This window comes from Hypanus sabinus, chromosome 16 (genome assembly GCF_030144855.1).
Source record: "Hypanus sabinus isolate sHypSab1 chromosome 16, sHypSab1.hap1, whole genome shotgun sequence".
Lineage (NCBI taxonomy): Eukaryota > Metazoa > Chordata > Chondrichthyes > Myliobatiformes > Dasyatidae > Hypanus > Hypanus sabinus.
This window is the reverse complement of record NC_082721.1, coordinates 59178637-59200548: the sequence shown is the minus strand read 5'-3', so window position 1 is coordinate 59200548 and position 21912 is coordinate 59178637. Positions and strand designations below refer to the sequence as shown.

Genomic DNA, 21912 nt, shown 5'->3' with positions numbered 1-21912 from the left:
CCGACATGCACTACCACTTCCGGCTGTTCACCTTCACCCTTGAGGATTCCCTGCAATCAGTCAGTGATGTCCTGGATCCAAGCACCAGGGAGGCAACACACCATCCTTAAATCTCGCCTGTTGCCGCAGAAACCCCTTTCCGTACCTCTTACTATGGAGTCCCCTACTACCATGGTTCTTCCTGATCTCTGACTCCTTGGCTCTGCTTCTGCACCAATTTTTTGACTCGCAGATCTGTCCGCCTCTCAGACTGGCAGTATCTTCTGTCCTGACAGCTTCAAAGAGGGTGAACCTGTTTATGAGAGGTATATCCCCCGGGGTCTCCTGTACTTCAAGTATCCTTTCCTTCCTCATCATCGCCCCCCTTCTCTCTTCCGGTATCCTCGGTGTAGTGACCTCACTGTAGGTCCTGTCCAGAAAACTCTAATTTTCATGGATGAGCCCGAGGTCATCTAGTTCTTTCTTCAGTGCTGCAACATGCTCCTTCAGAAGCTGAATCTGGACACACTTGCCACGGCTGTAGCAGCCGGGGGCACAATCAGTGTCCCTGACCTCCCACATCATGCACGTAGCACATTGAATCAACTTAGCAGTCATGTCTTCACCCTCTCCAATTGTGGCATAGTCTCCTCCCTCAGCCTCCTCGCCAAAGACTAGCACTTTTCACACCAAGCACTTCCCTCGACCAGGCCGCTCTGCTAGAGCTCTCCCTCTTTTTATTTGCTTGAGCTTTGCAAGCTGCTTGGGTCACCTGACCTCAATTGCCCAATCAACTGTTTTCAGCTGAGTCTGAGCTATTCAAATCTTTATTGCCAATCAATTCTTGATTGCACAATCCAACTGCCAAAACTGCCAGAAACTCTCGAGCCAAAGACTAGCACTTTTCACACCAGGCACTTCCCTTGACCTCAACTAATCTTAACCTAGGGAAACACCAATGCCCAAGAGCAGAAAAGCCTACCAAAAATGATGGAAAAACCCTCCCCACCATTGAGCACATTTACAAGGAGCAGCGTCCATCATCAAAGACAATCACGATCTAAGGCCACACTCTCTTCTCACTACAGGAGGTATAGGAGCCTTAGCTCCCACAACACCAGTTTCAGGAATAATAATTACCCTACAACATCGAGCTCCTGAACCTGTAGCTTCACTCACTACAACGCTGAACTGATTCTATAAATTTATACACTCACTTTCAAGGTCTCTACAACTAATGTTCTCAGAATTATTTATTTTTAATTTGCAGAGATTGTTTTCTTTTGCTATTGGTTGCTTGTCAATCTTTGTGTGTAGCTTTGCAAGAAAATGAATCTCAATGTAGCATTATGATGATGTACACATACTTTGATGATAAATTTACTTTTTGCTTTGACACTTGTAGGTTGTCTTGAGCACATCTTCAGACAGTGTTGGTCATTGATGCAAACAACACCAAGACTTTGATAATAAATTTACTTTGACCTTTAATCTTTTTTTGGGATGCAGGAGTAATCAAAGAATATCTCAGAAATCTATGTTCAGGGGAAAAATATGCAGCCTCCACACAGACAGTCCCCATGGTCAGGGTTGGCTCCACAGCACTGAACTCTTAAGCATGTTGGAGTTTTTCGAGGATGTAAGCAGGAAGTTAGACGGGGAGATCCAGTGGATGTAGTGTACCTCGATTTTCAGAAGGCATTTGATAAGGTCCCACATAGGAGATTGGTGGGTAAAATCAAAGCTCAGGGCATCAGGGGGAAGACATTGACATGGATAGAAAACTGGTTGGCAGATAGAAAGCAAAGGGTAGCGGTGAATGGGTGTTTCTCGGAATGGCAGGTGGTGACTAGTGGGGTGCCACAGGGCTCAGTATTGGGACCACAGCTGTTTACAATTTACATCAACGATTTAGATAAAGGCATTGAGAATAACATCAGCAAATTTGCTGATGATACTAAGCTGGGTGGCAGTGTGACATATGATGAGGATGTTAGGAGAATTCAGGTTGACTTGGATAGGCTGGGTGAGTGGGCAGATACTTGGCAGATGACGTTTAATGTGAATAAATGTGAGGTTATCCACTTTGGGAGTAAGAACAGGAAGGCAGATTATTATCTGAACGATGTAGAGTTAGGTAAGGGAGAAATACAAAGAGATCTAGGAGTCCTTGTTCATCAGTCACTGAAGGTGAATGAGCAAGTGCAGCAGGCAGTGAAGAAGGCTAATAGAATGTTGGCCTTTATTACAAAGGGAATTGAGTACAAGAGCAAGGAAATCCTCTTGTATTTGTACAGGGCCCTGGTGAGACCACACCTGGAATATTGTGTAGAGTTTTGGTCTCCAGAGTTAAGGAAGGACATCCTGGCTGTAGAGGAAGTGCAGCGTAGATTCACGAGGTTAATTCCTGGGATGTCTGGACTGTCTTACGCAGAGAGGTTAGGGAGACTGGGCTTGTACACGCTGGAATTAAGGAGATTGAGAGGGGATCTAATTGCAACATATATTATTAAGGGATTGGACAAGATAGAGGCAGAAAATATGTTCCAGAAGCTGTGAGAGTCCAGTACCAGAGGGCATGGTTTGAGAATAAGGGGTAGGTCATTTAGGACAGAGTTAAGGAAAAACTCCTTCTCCCAGAGAGTTGTGGGGGTCTGGAATGCACTGCCTCAGAAGGTAGCGGAGGCCAATTCTCTGGATGCTTTCAAGGAGGAGCTAGATAGGTATCTTATGGGTAGTGGGATCAAGGGATATGGGGCCAAGGCAGGAAAAGGGTATTGGTAGTAGATGATCAGCCATGATCTCAGAATGGCGGTGCAGGCTCGAAGGGCCGAATGGTGTACTTCTGCAACTATTGTCTATTATCTCTAACTGATGTGCTACGGACAAATAAGGGATCTACAAGCATTTGCCTCATCTGCATTCCCAAAATAAAATTTACTTAACCAGTAAACCTACTGGAGCGGCGTCTCGCCCGTGTGTGTCCTTCGATGAACTTCAAGGTGATTCTTCCTTTTAAATGACTTCCCACATGTTTCACAAATAAAATCTCGCACTCCTAGGTGGAAGGAAACTATGAAATTAGGTTCAGAGATGTTTCATTCATTTTGGATAAAAATTTATTTAGTGGAAATTTCAGAACATTAAACTCAAATGAATGAGATCTTCTCTTTTTTTGGTCAAGTAGCTAATAACTACAGCCTTACCACATCCAAAATAAAGTGAGACCATAAGGTATAGGAGCAGAATTAGGTCACTAATTGAGTCTACTCCATCTTTTGATCATGGCTTTTATTTTCTAACTCAACCATACTCTCCTGTTTTCTCCCCATAATCTTTGACACTCTTACATATCAACCTCCACTTTAAACATACCCAGTGACTTGGCCTCCACAGCTGTCTGTGACAATGTACTCCACAGATTCACCTCTAGTTAAAGACATTCCTCCTCACATCTGTTCTAACGGAATGTCTTTGAGGTTGTGCACTTGGTCCAAGACTCTTCCACTATCGCAAATCATCCTCTCCATGGTCACTCTTATCTAAACTCCAGCATGTACAGGCCCAGAGCCATCAAATGCTCCTACATTAACCCTGTCATTCCCTGGATCATTCTATTAACCTCCTCTCAACTCGAACATCAGTACATCTTTTCTTGGATAAAGGGTCTAAAACTGCTCACAATACTCCAAGTGTGGTCTGACCAATGCCTTGTAAAGTCTCAGCATTATATCCTTGTTTTTCTATTCTCGTCCTCTGGAAATGAGCGCTAACATTGTATTTGCCTTTCTTACTACCAAATCAATGTGAACGCTAACTTTTATGGATTTGCACACTTTTCCACAAGTCTGTTTTCTCACCTGAGAGAATGGCAATTAATTGAATTCTTAAATTTTAGCACACACCTAATTTTATTGCTGCCAAGATTTAGCATTTTACTGCAGATTGGCAGAGTCACACAGACATGACAGAGAGGTCTTGAGTCAGAACAGAATGTTATATTATGGCAAACTATTTGCCCAAAACTCCACCTCTCACAGCCATTATGCTGAATATGGGATCAATGATCTTATCTTAACTGAAAGATCAGGCATGGAGCGTGGTAGTTCCCTCAGACCTAAATGATTTCTGAAAGTATTAGAAACAGGACTTTTCTAAACATTCTGTTAAAAGTATAGTCTTGAAACTGGAGGCCTTCTGTCTATTTTCATAAATCATTAGGGTCCACCAGTAATGTTCATCATGCCCTGCAGTCCATTCTGAATGCATCTGCTCAGCTGAAGCGAAGGAAAGAAGTGAATTTTAATCTTATTTACACATGAGAAAAATGTCGTGTTATATAATATTACTTTAGGGAGTAAGTTACAAAAGTGTCACCCCAATTTTGTCATAGGACTGTGTGGATTATAAATTCTTGGTGTGCCACTGACTGAATTCCCAGACCAGCTTTCAACTACCACCCCCTGTCATGTCTTGGACTTTCTTAATTCTCAGGGCAGATTATTTTTGGAAAGCATGAGGGGTTTAATTACCATCAGATATGTCACTGGATATCACTTTAATGGAAAGAGCTGTCTGCTAACTTCCAAAGCAAGCTATACAATTGCAGACTGAAGAAATTTATACTCTCTTGCTTCGGGAACCAATACGAATCGCTCAGACACTTGGTCCTACGTTTATTCATTAAGGTAATAGCTCTAAAATCCATCCTTCTCTACTCTTGATGTTTGTGGAACTTAAAACAGAACAAGCAGTCCAGTGAGAAACACGGGGGCAGAAAGCTGTCTGAGCTTATCACAGTAAAATCTTTAGGCTAAATTCCTGACACATACAAGAAAACTCAGCTGGCCAGTAATATAAAAGAGAATACCAAATGTTTTTTTTCAGATAGATAAAGAGTAAAAAAGAAGTAACATTGGACCATCAGATGGCTACAAAATAATGCTGGAGTGGTAGCAATGGAGGCCTAAGAAATGGCAGATGAATTTAATATATATAGTATTGGTCTTCACTTTGGAAGACATTAGCAGTATGCCAGAAATTTAAGCGTGTTGGGGGCTATTAGTGTGTGTGATTGCTAATAGTGAGGAGAGGGTGCTGGGAAGCTGTAAAGTCTAAAAGTAGATAGGAACACCTAGATCAGATGGACTTTACCCCAGGGTCCTGAAAGAGGTAGCTGAAGAGATTGTGGAGGCATTAATAGAGATCTTTCAAGAATCATTAGATTCTGAAATGGTTCTGGAGGACTGAAAAATTACAAATGTCACTCCACTCCTGAAGAAGGGTGGCAGACAAAAGACAGGAACTTACAAGCTACTTAGCCTGACTTCAGTGGTTAGTAAGATGCTGAAGTCCATTATTCAAGATACACAGAGGCACAAGCTAAGAGTCAGCATGGTTTCCTTAAGTGGAAATCTTACCTTTTGGAACTCATTATGGAAAGAACAGACATGATTGACAAAGGAGAGTTTGTATATGTTGTTCACTTGGATTTTCGGAAGTGTATTGTCATGCATTTTGGTAGAAAGAAAAAAGGCATAGACGAAGAGAAAATTCATAAATGAGGGGTGTAAATGAACTTGGGAGCCCTTATGAAGGATTCCTTTAAGGTTAACTTGCAGGTTGAATCAATGGTAAGGAAGGCAAATCCAAAGTTAGCATTCATTTCAAGAGGACTGGAAATATGTACGCCAGGATATAAAGCTGAGGCTTTATAAAGTATTGAACAGACCAAACTTGGAGAACCATGAGCAGCTTCGGCCTCTTTATCTAAGAAAGGAGGTTCACGAGAATCATCAGAGGAATGAGAAGGTTAATATATGAGGAGCATTTGATGGCTCTGGGCCTGTACACACTGGAATTTAGAAAAATGAGGGGTGCATCTCTTTAAAACCTATAGAAAAAAATGCGACATGGAGCAGATGTTTCTTATAGCAGGGGGAGTCTATGCCCACAGGGCACAGCCTCAGAATAGAAGGGACAACCCTTTAGATTAGATGAGGAAATTTCTTTAGCCAGGGAATAGAGAATCTATAGAATTCATTGCTACATACGGCCGTGGAGGCCAAGTCATTGGGTATATTTTAAGCAAGGGTTGATAGGTTCTTGGATTAACAAGGGCATTGAAGGTTACACTATAAGAACATAAAATATAAGAGCAGAATTAGACTATTTGGCCCATCAAATCTGCCCTGTCTTTTCATCATGGCTGATCCTATTTTCCTCTCAGTCCCAATTCCCTGCCTTCTCCCTGTATCTCTTCATGCCCTGGCCAGTCAAGAACCTATCAACCTCTGCCTTAACTATACATAAAGACCTGGCCTCCACAGCTGCCTGTGGCAAAGACTTCCCACAGACTCACCACTCACATACATGAGGAGTAAAAATCTTTATGTTACATTTTCACCTAAATGTGCAATGTGTAATCACAGTAATTATAATAATTTATAATAAATAGAATAGTCAATGCAATATAGAGTACACTCAAGTCAACATGAGTTTATCAGTCTGATGGCCTGATGGAAGAAGCTATCCTGGAGCCTGTTGGTCCTGGCTTTTATGTTGCGATACCACTTCCCGGATGGTTGCAGCTGGAATAGATTGTGGTTTTGATGGCTTGGGTCCCCAATGATTCTACAGGCCCTTTTTACAAACCTGTCCTTGTAAGTGTCCTGAATCATGGGAAGTTCACAACTACAGACGCACTGGGCTGTCCACAACACTCTCTACAGAGTCATGCGATTAAGGGAGGTACAGTTCCCATACCAGGCAGTGATGCGCCAGTCAGGATGTTCTCAATTGTGCCCCTGTCGAAAGTTCTTAGGATCTGGGGGCCCATACCAAACTTCCTCAACTGTCTGAGGTGAAAGAGGCACTGTTGTACATTTTTCACCACACAGCTGGTATGTCCTTGGTGATGCGGATGCTGAGGAAATTGAAGCTGCTTACCCTCTCAACCCCAGATCCATTGATGTCAATAGGGGTTAGCCTGTCTCCATTCCTCCTGTAATCCACAACTAACTCCTGTGTTTTTGTGACTTTGAGGGAGAGGTTGTTTTCTTGACACCACTGGGTCAGAGAGATGACTTCTTCCCTGTAGGCCACCTTGTTATTTTTTGAGATGAGGCCAATCAATGTAGTGTCATCCGAAAAGTTAATTAGCAGATTGGAGCTATGGGTGGCAAATTGGCAATACAGTCATGGGTATACAGAAAATAAAGGAGGGGACTCAGTACACAGCCCTGAGGGGCTCCTATATTGAGAGAAAGAGGGTTGGAGGTGAGGAAGCCCACTTTTTTTCCAACCTTCTGTGACTATTCCAGGATCTTGTGATTCTTGAAAGATCATTACTAATGCCTCCATAATGTCTTCAGCCACTTCTGTCAAAATTCTGGGGTGTACACCATCTGGACCAGAGGAACAGTAGCCAAGGGTTCTGAAAGAGGTAGTGTTAGAGATTGTGGTGGCATTAGAAATGATCTTTCATAAATCATTGGACTGGAAAATTGCAAAGGTTACTCCACTCAAGAAAGGAGGAAGGCAGCCAAAATGAAATTATAGACCAGATAGCCTGACCTCAATGGTTGGGAAGATGTCAGAGTCAATTGTTAAGGATGAAATGATGGAGTAGTTGGTGACACAGGACAAGATAGTACGAAGTCAGCATGGTATCCTTCAGGGAAAATTCTCCCTGACGAACCACTTGGAATTCTTTGAGGAGATTCCAAGTAGGATAGATAAAGGGGATGCAATGGATGTTGTATATTTGGACTTTCAGAAGGCCTCTGACAAGGTGCCACACATGAGGCTGTTTACCAAGTTTAGAGCACATGGTATTACAGGAAAGTTACTAACATGGTTAGAGCATTGACTGATTGGTAGGAGGACGCTTTTCTGGTTGGCTGGCAGTGAGTAGTGGTGTTCTGCATATGTTGGTGTTGGGACCACATATTTATGCTGCATGTCAATGACTTAGATGATGGAATAGATGGCTTTGTTGCCAAGTTTGCAGATGATACGAAGACTGGTGGAGGGGCAGGTAGTGTTGAGGAAACAGAATGCAGAAGGACTTGGACAGATTAGGAGAATGGGCAAGAAAGTGGCAAATGAAATACAATGTTGGAAAATGCATGGTCATGCACTTTGGTAGTAGAAATAAATTTTCTAAACGGGAAGAAAATCTAGGAATCTGAGATGCAGAGGGACTTGGGAGTCCTCGTGCAGAACAACAGAGGAAGGCAAATGCCATGTTGGCATTCATTTCAAGAGGTCTAGAATACAAGAGCAAGGATGTGTTGCTGGCGCTTTATAAGGCACTGGTGAGGCCTCACCTTGAGTATTTGGAACAGTTTTGAGCTGCTCATCTTAGAAAAGATGTGCTGGCATTGGAGAGGGTCCAGAGGAGGTTCACAAGGATGATTCCAGGAATGAAAAGGTTATCATACAAGGAACGTTTGATGGCTTAGCCTCTGTACTCGCTGGAATTCAGAAGGATGGGGGGGTGGGGGGGGGGGGGGGAGGGAAATCTCATTGAAACCTTTTGAATGTTGAAAGGCCTAGACAGAGTAGATGTGGAAAGGAGAGTGTGGTGGGAGAGTCTAGGACAAGAGGGCACAGTCTCAGGACAGAGAGGTGTCTATTTAAAACAGAGCTACAGAGAAATTTATTTAGACAGAGCGTGCTGAATTTGTGGAATTCATTGCCACAGGCAGCTATGGAGGCCAGGTCATTGAGTATATTTAAGGCAGAGATTGATAGGTCCTTGATTAGATATGGAATCAAGGGTTACGGGGAGAAGGATGGGACTGAGGTTGAGGAGGAGAAAAAAAAGGATCAGCCATGACTGAATGGCGGCGCAGACTCGATGGGCCAGATGGCCTAATTCTGCTCCTATGTCTTATGAACTTATGGATTAGGTGACTTATCTACCTTCAGACCTTTCAGTTTCCCAAGAACCTTCTCTCTAGCAATGGTAACTTCACACACTTCATGACCCCGACACCTAGAACTTCCACCATACTACTAGTGTATTCCACAATGAAGACTGATGCAAAATACTTACTCAGCTCATCTGCTACTTTGTTGTCTCCCATTACAATTCCTCCAGCATAGTTTTCCAGCAGTCCAATATCCACTCTCATCTCTCTATTACATTTTATGTATCTGAAGAAATTTTTAGTATCCACTTTAATATTATTGGCTAGCTTACTTTTGTATTTCATCTTTACCTCCTTAATGACTTTTTTTAAATTCTATTCTGTTGGTTTTTAAAAGATTCCCAATCCTCTAACTTCCCACTAATTTTTGTTCCATTATATGCCCTCTCTTTGGCTCTCATGTTAGCTTTGACTTCTCTTGGTAGCCATGGTTGTGTCATCTTTCCTTTAGAATACTTCTTCTTCTTTGGGATGCATGTGTGCCTTCCAAGTTATTTCTAGAAATTCCAGCCAACCTGCTCTGCCATCATCCCTACCAGTTTTCTTTTGCAAACAGTTTTGGCCAACTCCTATGCCGTCTCTATAATTCCCTTTATTCTACTCTGATATTAATACATCTAACTTTAGCTTCTCCTTCTCAAATTTCAGGGTAATTTGATCATATTATAATCACTGTCCCCAAAAGGTTATTTTACCTTAAGCTCTCTAATCAATTCTGGGGTTCTTTGCACAACACCCAGTCCAGAATACCTGATCCTCTAGTGGGCTCAACCACAAGCTGCTCTAAAAAGCCATCTCATCGGCACTCTAGAAATTTCCCCTCTTGGAATCCAGCCTGAATTTCCCAATCTACCTGCAGATTGAAGTCCTCCATGGCTATTGTAACATTAACTTGTCGGCATGTATCTCCTGCTGTAATTTGTAGGCCACATCCTTATTACTGTTTGGAGGGTCTGTATACAACTCCCATCAGGTCTTCTTACCCTTGCAGTTCCTTAGCTCTACTCACGATTCAATACATTTCACCATGTCACCTCTTTCTAATAATTTGATTTCATATTTTACCAACAGAGCAATACCGCCCCCTCTGCCTTCCTGCCTGTCCTTTCAATACAATGTGTATCCTTGGACATTAAGCTCGCAGCTATAATCTTTCAGCTACGATTCCACACCTTCCAATCTGCAACTCTGCTGCAAGGCAATCTGCCTTATTCCGTGTACTGCACGCATTCAGCTACAATACCATTCACCTTTTTCGATTTTGTCCACCTTTCACGTTGCAACTCATCCTGTTGACCAGAATTTTGCCCTCCTCACTACACATTGACTCTGTTTGTAAACTAGCTACCTCACCTTCAGCACTATCATCCACCTTTTCTATGACACTTCTTTCATCTAAATACAGGTAGATCAGGATACTAGTCACACCATGTTCAACCATTTGACTCCCAACTTTGTTTGATGTCTTACCAACATCTGCCTCCATAACCTCTCCATTAGCTGTTCTGGAATCTGGTTCACATCCCCTGCATCTCTAATTTAAACCCCACCATGAAGCATGAACAGATCTTCCCGCTAGGATATTATTAGTCCCCCTCCAGTTCATCTGCAAACTATCCTTTCTGTACAGGCCCCACCTCCCTTGAAGAGAGCCCAATGATCTAAAAACCTCATGCCTTCCCTCTCACTTAAGAATTCTAAGGACTGAATCCAAGAAGCTGGGAGACAACATATCGTCCAGAATGTTGTTCTCACCCACAGAACCTTCTGTCAATTCCCATAATTAATGAATCCCTATCACCACTGAATGCCTCTTCTCCCCCTTCCCTTCTGAGTCACAGAGGAAGACTCAGTGCCAGATACCCGACCACTGTGATTTTCCTGTTAGTTATCATCCCACCTCCCACCAGTATCCAAAGGTGTTATCTCTGCTGTTGAGGGGGACAGACACAGGGGTACTCTGCACTGGTTCCTTAACTCCTTTTCCCTTCCTATCACCCAGTTCCTGTGTCCTGCACCTTGAGTATAACTACCTCTCTATCTGTCTTATCTATCACCCCACCAGCCTCCCAACTGATCTTGGGTTCATCCAGTTCCAGCTCCAACTCCTTAACATGGTTTGTTAGAAGTGTATCCAGCTGCAGCTTCTTGCGGTTGTAGTCGTCAGGGACACCGGTGGTCTCCCTGCCTTCCCACATCCACATGAGGAGCATTTCACTATCCTACCTGTCATCCCTACTGTTCAAGTTCAGCAGATATAAAGTGAAGGGAAAAATCAGCTCTTCTTCCTTTGCTTTCTTTGAGTGAAGCCTCTCTTTGCTGAAGCCTCAAAGAGCTAAAGCCTTAACATCAACGTTCTGACTACGATGTGGAGATTGAGAGGGATAATAAATCAAGCATGATCAAATGCCACGAAGATTTGATGGGCCAAATGGCCTAATTCTGCTCTTAGGTCTTAAAGCCTTATTTAAAAGCTTTTCACATGATACCACAGTATTTCAGAATATTCAGAGCCAACATTTAAACAATCAGAATTTCACGTTGGAGATTGATTACCATGTGAGGAACATCTGGCAGCTGTTGGGCCGTATTCACTAGAGTTCAGGAGAATGAGGGCAGATCTCATATAAACATTCTGAATGTTAAAAGGCCCAAACAGATTAGATATGGCAAAGTTATTTCCCATAGTAGGAGAGTCTAAGACAAGAGGGCATGATTTCATGATTGAAGGACGCCCATTTAGTACAGAGATGTGGAGAAATTACGTTAGCCACAGAGTGGTAAAGCTGTGGAATTTGCTGCCATGAGCGGCTGTGGAGGCCAAATCATTGGGTGTACTAAGGCAGAGATAGATAGGTTCTTGTTAGGCCAGGACATCAAAGGGTATGGGGAGAAGGCAGGGGAGTGGGGTTGACTAGAAGAATTGGATCAGCCCATGATTGAATGGTGGGGTAGACTTAATGGGCTGAATGGGCTACATCTGCTCCTATATCTTATGGTCTTATTTGCCATAAACACATTTCCACACACACTAACAGTATTATAGCCTGTGCAAGTTAATCTTTGTATTCCACAGTTTATAAAGTACAGCTCCGCTTTTTTATTTATGTTCTCCAATCTCGCAAGTGTTCAAAAACTTCACGGCATGGTAACTTGGTACTTAGCACATCACTTAAGGGTGCCAGCTAAAAGATCAGGGCTTGATTCTTGTTACTACCTGTAAGGATTTTGTATGTTTTCCCCATGACTGTGTGGTTGTCCTACGGGCAGTCCGGTTTCATCCCACATTTCAAAGACATACAGATTAAGGTTAGTGAGTTGTGGCCATACTACATTGGGGCCAGAAGCATGGCAGCACTTGCGGGTTGCCCCCAGCACATCCTTACTGATTTGTTCGGACACAAAAGACACATTTCACTGTATTCTTTGATACACATGTGACAAAGCAAATCACAGCTAATGAAAGAGCAATCACTCACATTAAATTGGGACTAGCTTGGGTGGGCATCTTAGCCTGCTTCCATGCTGAATGACTTTATAAATTGTAGGACTAGATCACGTTATCTCCTGAACTTCTCCTAGAAGCTTGAGTCTTCCCTCTAATGGAAAGGGTAAAATTTTATTGTCACAATCCTTTCCTAAGGCAGCTAGTTAAACAAATGGAACTGAGAAATTCATCTTGATATGTCCTTGTGCTGAACTAACCTGATCTGCAATTTCATCAATACTTCAATGTCATTTAATGATAAGAACATACAGTAGCCGCACACTGAGTTACAGGGACCTAATAAATCTATTTGGATAAAATGATGCAGCCCGATCCAAAATGGCTTGATGTGCAATAAGATGGCATTATATACAAAACATCTCCTTAACAATCCATAGAGCCTGCAGCTGGTGACTAGCTCACAAAAGCTTTCCAAATTATGGTACTTGCATTATTCAAAATAAATGTAAAGAAGATTAAGGGATTAGCTTTGATTGTTATATTTACATCAAAACATAGTGTATAGGGAAATATGTCAGTTTGCGTCATCATTTGCTATGTGCTGAGAACAGTCTGCAAGTATCATCATTTTTCTGGTGCCAACATAGCGTACCCACAACTAATTAACCCTAACCAATACATCTTTCTTTTTGAAATATGGGACAAAACCAGAGCACCAGGAGGAAACACACAAACTCTTTACAGACAATGGTGGGAATTGAGCCCTGACGTGTGTTTGCTGGCACCATCTAGTGTTATGTTAACCATTATACAAACATGACATGCAAAAACAACATTTTCATAGTTCCCATTCCTTATGAACACACTGCAAATTCAAAACAAAATGAATTCTTCATTTAAAAGAAACGATGCCTTTCACGAAGTGTAGTAGTTTGCCTGAAACCCACCTGAATGAATGATCATATGTCTCCGTAGGTGATTTGATAAATAAAACCTCTTCCCACAACCAGGGTGTGAGCAGACTTTCGTTTTTCCCTTCCTATGCACAAGGTTGACATGATTCTGGACAGGAATGAATATTGTTGTCAATGAAATGAAGAAGCACTTTTATCTTACACAAACATTTGCATTCTTTACATTCCTTTCTTTACATTATCATACTGGTGGTGAACATAGACCTGTTATCTATTGTTTAATCAAGTCCTTTTCTGTGGGAAAGATAATTTTCGTGTGCAGATCCAGTTGCCAAGTCATAAACACAAGGGATTCTACAGATGCTGGAAATCTTGAGCGATAAACACAAAATGCTGGAGTAACTTAGCAGGTCAGGCAACACCTAAAGAGGGGAATAAACAGTTGACACTTCAGGTCGATGCGCTTCATCACAATTGGAAAGGAAGAGAGAAGGCAGAATAAGGTCAGGGGAGGAGGCTGAGGGAGAGTGAGAGGTGTATAAGATCATGAGAGGAATAGCCAGCACCTTTTTCCAAGGGTGGAAATGGCTAATACCAGAGGACATCCATTAAAGTTGAATGACTGAAAGTTTAGGAAGATATCAGAGGTAGTTTTTAAAAAAAATATAGTGTGTCTGGAACAAACTGCCAGAGGAGGTGATAGAGGCTGATGCACTAGGGATATTTTAAATACTCTTTGATAAGGCACGCGAATGTAAGAAAACTGTACTGAGCTGTGTAGGAGGGAAGAGTTAGACTGATAGGGACTGCATTGTGCTGTGCCATTTTACATTCTAAACTGTAATGTATCCACTTCTGTGGATACCTTCACTAACCTCAACTCTGAACTGATTCCACAACTTATAGACACATTATAAGGACTCTACCGCTCAGGTTCTCGTTCTTTATTATTTATTTATTTTCAAATTTGTGCAATTTGTCTTCTTTTGCACATTGGTTGTTTGTTAGTCTTTATGTATAGTTTTTCATTAATTCCACTGTACTTTATTTTCATGTAAATGCCTGCAAGAAAATGGATCTCAAGGTAGTATAAGGTGACATGTATGTACTTCGATAATAAATTTATTTTGAACTTTGAATTAACACAAACAGCACAATTATTGACTGCTTTTTTCCAACTGTGGCCCATATCTGGTTTATAAATTTTGAATGCCATAAGGAGGGGAGGTGCACTGGTGGTTTCAGGTCTATCGGATTCATCACCGTGATGATAGTAGCATGAGAAAGTAGAGATGAGAAATTAAGTTACTGTAGAAACAACATAATGGCACATGAAAATCAGCAACAAAATTTTGGAGGAACTCTGCACGTCAGGCAACATTTATATGAAATATAAAGAAGAATAAAGAATGAGCAATTTGAGCTGAAACCCTTCACCAGGGCACATTAAAATAGATCAAGCGTAATTTTTCTAGTTGCATATTGGCAGGAGTGACATCATCATTAATATCAGAACTATTACATTGAAATTGCCTATTTACTCAACAATCATGCCTCACATAACCATTTACATTCAAAGAGTTTTATGATGGCTTTGTTATAAACAAATTAACAGGCTAGTCATCTATTTTTGGTAACAATCTCTTCTATGGATTATTGCCCTTGTCCTTGTCTATAACAAGATATGGCACTTCAGTACAAGGTTCTGTATTTAATATGCTTTGGCATGTGCACTACCAAACTTTTCCTTTTTAAATCATAAAAGATAAATGGCAAGCGTAAACACAAGAGATTCTGCAGATGCCGGAAATCCAGAGTAATGCACGCAAAATGCTGCAGCAACTCAGCAGGTAAGGCAGCATCAATGGAAAGGAATGAACAGTCGACATTTCTGGCTGAGATCGTTCATTTGGGCTCTAAGTCCTGATGAAGTGTTTCGGCCTGAAACATAGAAAACCTACAGCAGAATACAGGCCCATCAGCCCACAATGCTGTGCCGAACATGTACTTATTTTAGAAATTACCTAGGGTTGCCAATAGCCCTCTATTTTTTGAAGCTCCATGTACCTATCCAGGAGTCTCTTAAAAGACCCTATTGTATCTGCCTCCACCACTGTTGCCAGCAGCCCATTCATTCCATGCACTCACCACTCTCTGCATAAAAAACTTATCCCTGACATCTCCTCTGTACCTACTTCCAAGCCCCTTAAAACTCTGCCCTTTCATGCTAGCCACTTCAGCCCTGAGAAAAGGCCTCTGACTATCCACATGATCAATGCCTCTCTATCAGGTCACCTCTCAACCTCCGCTGCTCCAAGGAGACAAGGCCAAGTTCACTCAACCTCTTCTATTAAGGCATGCTCCCCAATCCAGGCAACATCCTTCTAAATCTCCTCTGTACCCTTACTACAGTTTCCACACCCTTGTTGTAGAGAAGTGACCAGAAATGAACAGAGTACTCCAAGTGGGGTCTGACCAGGGTCCTATATAACTGTAACATTACCTCTCGGCTCTTAAATTCAATCCTACGGTTGATGAAGGCCAATGCACCATATGCCTTCTTAACCACAGAGTCAATCTGTGCAGCAGCTTTGAGTGTCCTATGGACTCAGACACCAAGATTCCTCTCATCCTCCACACTGCCAGGAGTCTTACCATTAATACTATATTCTGCCATCATATTTGACCTACCAAAATGAACCATCTCACACTTATCTGGGTTGAACTCCATCTTCCACCTCTCAGCCCAGTTTTGCATCCTATCTATGTCCCACTGTAACCTCTGTCAGCCCTCCACACTATCCACAACACCCCCAACCTTTGTGTCATCAGCACATTTGCTAACCCATCCCTCCACTTCCTCATCCAGATCATTCATAAAAATCCCAGAACAGATCTGAGGCACACCACTGGTCACCGACCACCATGCAGAATATGACCCGTCTACAACCACTCTTTGCCTTCTGTGAGCAAGCCAATTCTGGATCCACAAAGCAAGGTCCCCTTGGATCCCACACCTCCTTACTTTCTCAATATGCCTTGCGTGGGGTACCCTATCAAATGCCTTGCTGAAATCCATATACACTACCTCTACTGTTCTATCTTCATCAATGTGTTTAATCACACCCTCAAAAAATTCAATCAGGCTCATAAGGTACTACCTGCCTTTGACATAGCCATGCTGACTATTCCTAATCATATTATGCCTCTCCAAATATTCATAAATACTGCCTCTCAGGATCTTTTCCATCAACTTACCAACCACTGAACAAAGACTCACTGGTCTATAATTTCTCAGGCTATCTCTACTCTCTTTCGTGAATAAGAGAACAACATATGCAACCCCCCTGAATCCTCCGGAACCTCTCCCATCCCCACTGACGATGCAAAGATCAGTGCCAGAGGCTCAGCAATCTCCTCCCTCGCCTCCCACAGTAGCCTGTGGTACATCTCATCCAGTCTCAGAGACTTGATGCTTTCCAAAAGCTCCAGCACATCCTCTTTCTCAACATCTATATGCTCAAGCTTTTCAATCTGCTGTAAGTCATCCCTACAATTGCCAAGATCCTTTTCTGTAGTGAATACTGAAGCAAAGTATTCATTAAGTATCTCTGCTATCTTCTCCGGTTGCATACACATTTGATTGGTCCTATTCTCTCACGTCTTATCCCTTGCTCTTCACATAGAATGTCTTGGGGTTATCCTTAATCCTGCTCACCAAGGCCTTCTCATGGCCCCTTCTGGCTCTCCTAATTTCATTCTTAAGCTTCTTCCTGCTAGCCTTATAATCTTCTAGATCTCTATCATTACCTAGTTTTTTAAACCTTTTGTAAGCTTTTCTTTTCTTCTTGACTAGGTTTTCAACAGCTTTTGTACACCACTGGTTCTATCATCCTTTCCCTGAATCACTGGAACGCGCCGATGCAGAATGCCAGGCAAACATCCCCTGAACATTTGCCACATTTCTGCCATACATTTCCCTGAGAACATCTGTTCCTAATTTATGCTTCCAAGTTCCTGCCTGAGAGCTTCATATTTCCCCTTACTCCAATTAAATGCTTTCCAAACTTGCCTGTTCCTATCCCTCTCCAATGCAATGACAAAGAAGATAGAATTGTGATCAGTATCTCCAAAATGCTCTCCCACTGAGAGACCTGACCAGGTTCATTTCTCAACACCTGATCAAGTACAGCCTCTCCTCTTGTAGACTTATCTACACATAGTGTCAGGAAACCTTCCTGAACACTACTAACAAACTCCACCCCATCTAAACCTTTTGTTTTAAGGAAATACCAATCAATATTTGGGGATTTTAAAATCTCCCACCATGACAACCCTATTATTATTACACCTTTCCAGAATCTGTTTCCCTATCTGCTTTTTGATGTCCCTGTTACTATTAGGTGGTCTATAAAAAAGTACTCAGTATCAGTTGCCTATCTTCCCTCTTGCACTGACTCCAAGCTTTCTCATTCTGTGAGCCAACACCCCCTTCCTCCGTCCCTTCAGTACGGTTCCCACGCCCTAGCAATTCTAGTTTAAGCTCTCCCCAGTAGCCTTAACCAACTTCCTTGCCAGGATATTGGTCCCCCTCAGATTCAAGTGCAACCCGTCCTTTTTGTACAGGTCATGCCTGCCCCAAAAAAGGTCCCAATGATCCAGAAATCTGAATCCCTGCCCCCTGCTCCAATCCCTCAGCCATGCATTTATCTTCCACCTCACTCTATTCCATACTCACTGTCCCGTGGCACAGGCAGTAATCCCGAGATTACTACCTTTGTGGTCCCGCTTCTCAACTTCCTTCCTAACTCCCTGTGGTCTGTTTTCAGGACCTCCTCTTTTTTCCTACCGATGTCGTTGGTACTAATATGTGCCACAACCTCTGGCTGTTCACCTTCCACCTTCAGGGTATCGTAGACATGATCAGAAACATCCTGGACCCCGGCACCTGGGAGGCAAACTACCAACCGTGTTTCTTTCCTGCGTCCACAGAATCACCTGACTGACCCCCTAACTATAAAATCTCCTATTACTGCCGCCTTCTTCCTTTCCCTACCCTCCTGAGTCACAGGGCTTGACTGTTTATTCCTTTCTACAGATGCTGGCTGACCTTGTAATGGTTAGCATGCAGCTCTGGTTTACTTATACACAAAGTTACATTTTCCACTTTGGAAGATAGAAAATAGATCAGAACAGACAGGCCCTTTGGCCCACAATGTGCTGATCCTTTAACCTATTATAAGATCAATCTAAGTAGATCATAGAACATTGTGATTGTCAATCCAGCTGTTCCAGTCCTCTGTGAATGACCAGTAGATCCCACTGCCGGCAGAAATGGTGATCTCACAGAAGGGCAGAGAAGTTATGAGGAGGAGAATAGAAAAGATTTGCTTTATTTGTCACATGTACATTGAAACATACAGTGAAATGAGTTGTTTGCATCAAATCAAGTTAACAAGGATATGCTGGGAGCAGCCTGCAACTGGCACCATGCTTCCAGCGCCAACATAGCATGCCCACAACTTACTAACCCTAACATGTATGTCTGTAGAATGTGGGAGGAAACTGGAGCACCTGAAAGAAACCCATGCAGTCACGGGGGGAATGTACAAACTGCTTACAGACAGCAGTGGAAACTGACCCCGACAAGTGACTGCAGGTGCTGTAGCAGCATTATGCTAAAGGCTATGTTACCTTGCCGACCTAAAAAAGATTAGTGTTATTTGTCATAAGTCCATCAAAACATATAGTGAAATGTATTATTTACAGAACATCAAATCAAATCAGCAAGGATGTCCTAAGGACAGCCCATAAGTGTCGCCACCATAGATGCCCACAAGTCACTAACCCTAACCCATACATCTTTGGAATGTGGGAGAAAACTGGAGCACCCAGAGGAAACCCATGTCGTCACAGGGCGAACGCAGAAACTCCTTACAGACAACACTGTGAATTGAAACTTAATTTTACAGCTGGCTCTGCAGAGCGATACATTAACCACCATGCTCCTATGCCACTCAAGCATTGAAAGGCTGGTATAAAATTAATCTTACAAACAGTGACAGCAAGGAAAATTCTGCTTTAACAATCAACAAGAGGCAAAGAAAGACATGGATTTATTTATTAATAACATTGTAAATTAAAAATACTTAGCTTGAGTAAGTTATTTGGAACATTTGTGGACACAAAAATGCTGTTCTTGCAGGAATGCAGTCTATTCTAATTCAATGGCTTTGTTCAAATTAAGATAACTTGATTTGTTTTGATCATCATGTTTCCATTTTGTTGCATATTTAAAATGCTGAATTTCAATTCTAGTTTTTTTTAAAGTAAACACATACAAAATGCAAAAGGAACTCAGCAGTCCCGAAGGTTCGACTGTTTATTCCTATCCACAGATGCTGCCTGACCTGCTGAGTTCCTCCAGCATTTTGTATATGTTGTTTTGAATTTCTAGCATCTGCAGAATCTCTTGTGCTTTTAAATAAAAGTTGGTTAATCAGTTGACCACATTGTAAAGTCATCTGATCTTATACATGGACATTAGCTTCTAAGTATTGTCATACTGCACACAAATCAAATGGAACTATACGAATTTATCAATACTGAAAGAATTGTTACCATATTGCATCTTGCCAGGTTATCTCTAACAACAAGGTTGCCTTGCCTGCCTCTTGCAAAAAGGATAGTGGGAATTCATTCAAAATGCTAGAGAAACTCAACATCTAAGGAAAATAATAAACAATCAACATTTTGGGCCAAGAATCTTCAGCAGGACCTGATGAAGGGTCTCAGTCCGAAATGTCAACAGTTCAGTCTTTTCCATAGATGTTGCCTGGCCTGCTGAGGTCTTCCATTATTTTGTGTATATTGCTTGGATTTCCAGCATCTTCAGATTTTCTCTTGTTAGTAGGAATTCATGGTGTTTTTCTTTCCCTCCTCAAGTTACTAACAAACTTATGATTCTGCAATCTTTCAAACAAGTTTGAACTATAGCAGGTGGGTACTTGCCTGGAAGCTATTTAATGTGATGTAGACCTGGTTGCATCCTTCATGCGGACAATGAAACAGCTGAAACATCCCATCAGCATCAATAACGTGACCCCGTTTTTTCCTCTTTGGTCTGAAAGAGGATGCACAGATTAGATTGTGTCTATTTACACCACAAGATATAGGAGGAGAATTAGACCATTTGGCCCATCGAGACTGCTCTGCCATTTCATCATGGCCGATCTGTTTTTCCTCTCAGCTCCATTCTCCTGCTTTCTTCCCTATCCCTTCATGCTCTGATCAATCAAGAATTTACCAACCTTTGCCTTAAATATACATAAAGTCTTGGTCTCCACAGCTACCTATGGCAAAGAATTCCACATATTCTCCATTCTCCGGATAAAGAAATTTCTCCTCATCTCTATTCTATAAGGATGCCCTTCTATTCTGAGGCTGTGTTCTCTGGTCTTAAGACTCCCCCATTATCAAAACTATCAAGGCCTTTCACCATTCAATACTTTTCAGTGAAGGCACCCCTCATTCTTCTGAATGCAGGCACACAGCTATCAAACACTCTTCATATGACAAGCCATTCAATACTGGAATCATTTTTGTGAACTTCCTTTGAACCTTCTCCAGGTTCAGCACTTCTTTTCTAAGATAAGGGACCCAAAACTGCTCATAATACTCAAAGTGAGACCTCACCAGTGCTTTATAAAGTTTCAACATTACATTCTTGCTTTTACCTTCGAGTCCTCTTGAAATGAATGCTAACATCACATGTTCCTTCCTCACTAAAGACTCAACCTGCAAATTAACCATTAGGAATCTTGCACAAGAACTCCCATGTTCCTCCGTGCCTCAGTTTTTTGTATTTTCTCTCCAGTTAGAAAATAGTTATCCCTTTCATTTAGTCTACTAAAATGCATGACCATATATTTACTAACATAGTATTCCATCTGTCATTTCTTTGCTCATTCTCCTCATCTAAGTCCTTCTACAGCCTACTTCCTCAAAACTACCTGCCCCTCCACCTGTCTTCAAGCCTTGCAACAAACCATCATTTCTATCATCGAACTCATTAACATATAGCATAAAAAGAATTGGTCCCAACACAGACCCCTGCGGAACACAACCAGTCACTGGCAGGAAATCAGAAGAGGCTCCCTTTATTCCCACTCTTTACCTCCTGCCAATTGGCCACTGCTTTATCCATGCTAGAATCTTTCCTGTAGTACCATGGGCTCATAGCTTATTAAGCAACTTCATGTTCAGCACTTTGTCAAAGTCTTTCTGAAAATCCAAGTACACAACATCAACTGATTCTCCTTCATCTATACTGCTTGCTATCTCTTCAAAGAATTCCAATAGATTTGTCAGGCAAGATTTTCCCTTGAGGAAACCATGCTGACTATGGCCCATTTTACCATGTGCCTCTAAATACTCTGAGACCCCATCCTTAATAATCGACTCCAACATCTTCCCAACCACTGAAGTCTGACTAACTGGTTAATAGTTTCCTTTCTTCTGCCTCTCTCCCTTCTAGTAGAGTGGAATGGCATTTGAAATTTTCATGTCTTCTGGAACCATTCTAGAATCTAGTGATCCTTGAAAGATTATTACTGATGTCTCCACAATATCTTCA

General features: G+C 41.9%; 1 protein-coding gene across 5 annotated transcripts in view; it reads right to left on the bottom strand.

Annotated features, from left to right (window-relative positions):
• Nucleotides 1-21912, bottom strand: part of LOC132406344 (zinc finger protein 653-like) — a 63745-nt gene that overhangs the window by 13270 nt on the left and 28563 nt on the right. For 3 of the 5 annotated variants that reach the window (XM_059991888.1, XM_059991889.1, XM_059991891.1), the window contains 3 exons: nucleotides 20289-20400; nucleotides 13311-13425; nucleotides 2938-3037 (listed from right to left, as the gene is read on the bottom strand). In XM_059991888.1, the coding sequence (XP_059847871.1) occupies nucleotides 2938-3037; nucleotides 13311-13425; nucleotides 20289-20400 (327 nt within the window). Of the gene's footprint in view, nucleotides 1-2925; nucleotides 3038-13310; nucleotides 13426-20288; nucleotides 20401-21912 lie in introns of all 5 variants that reach the window. The other 2 variants (XM_059991890.1, XM_059991892.1) reach the window with 2 other exon arrangements.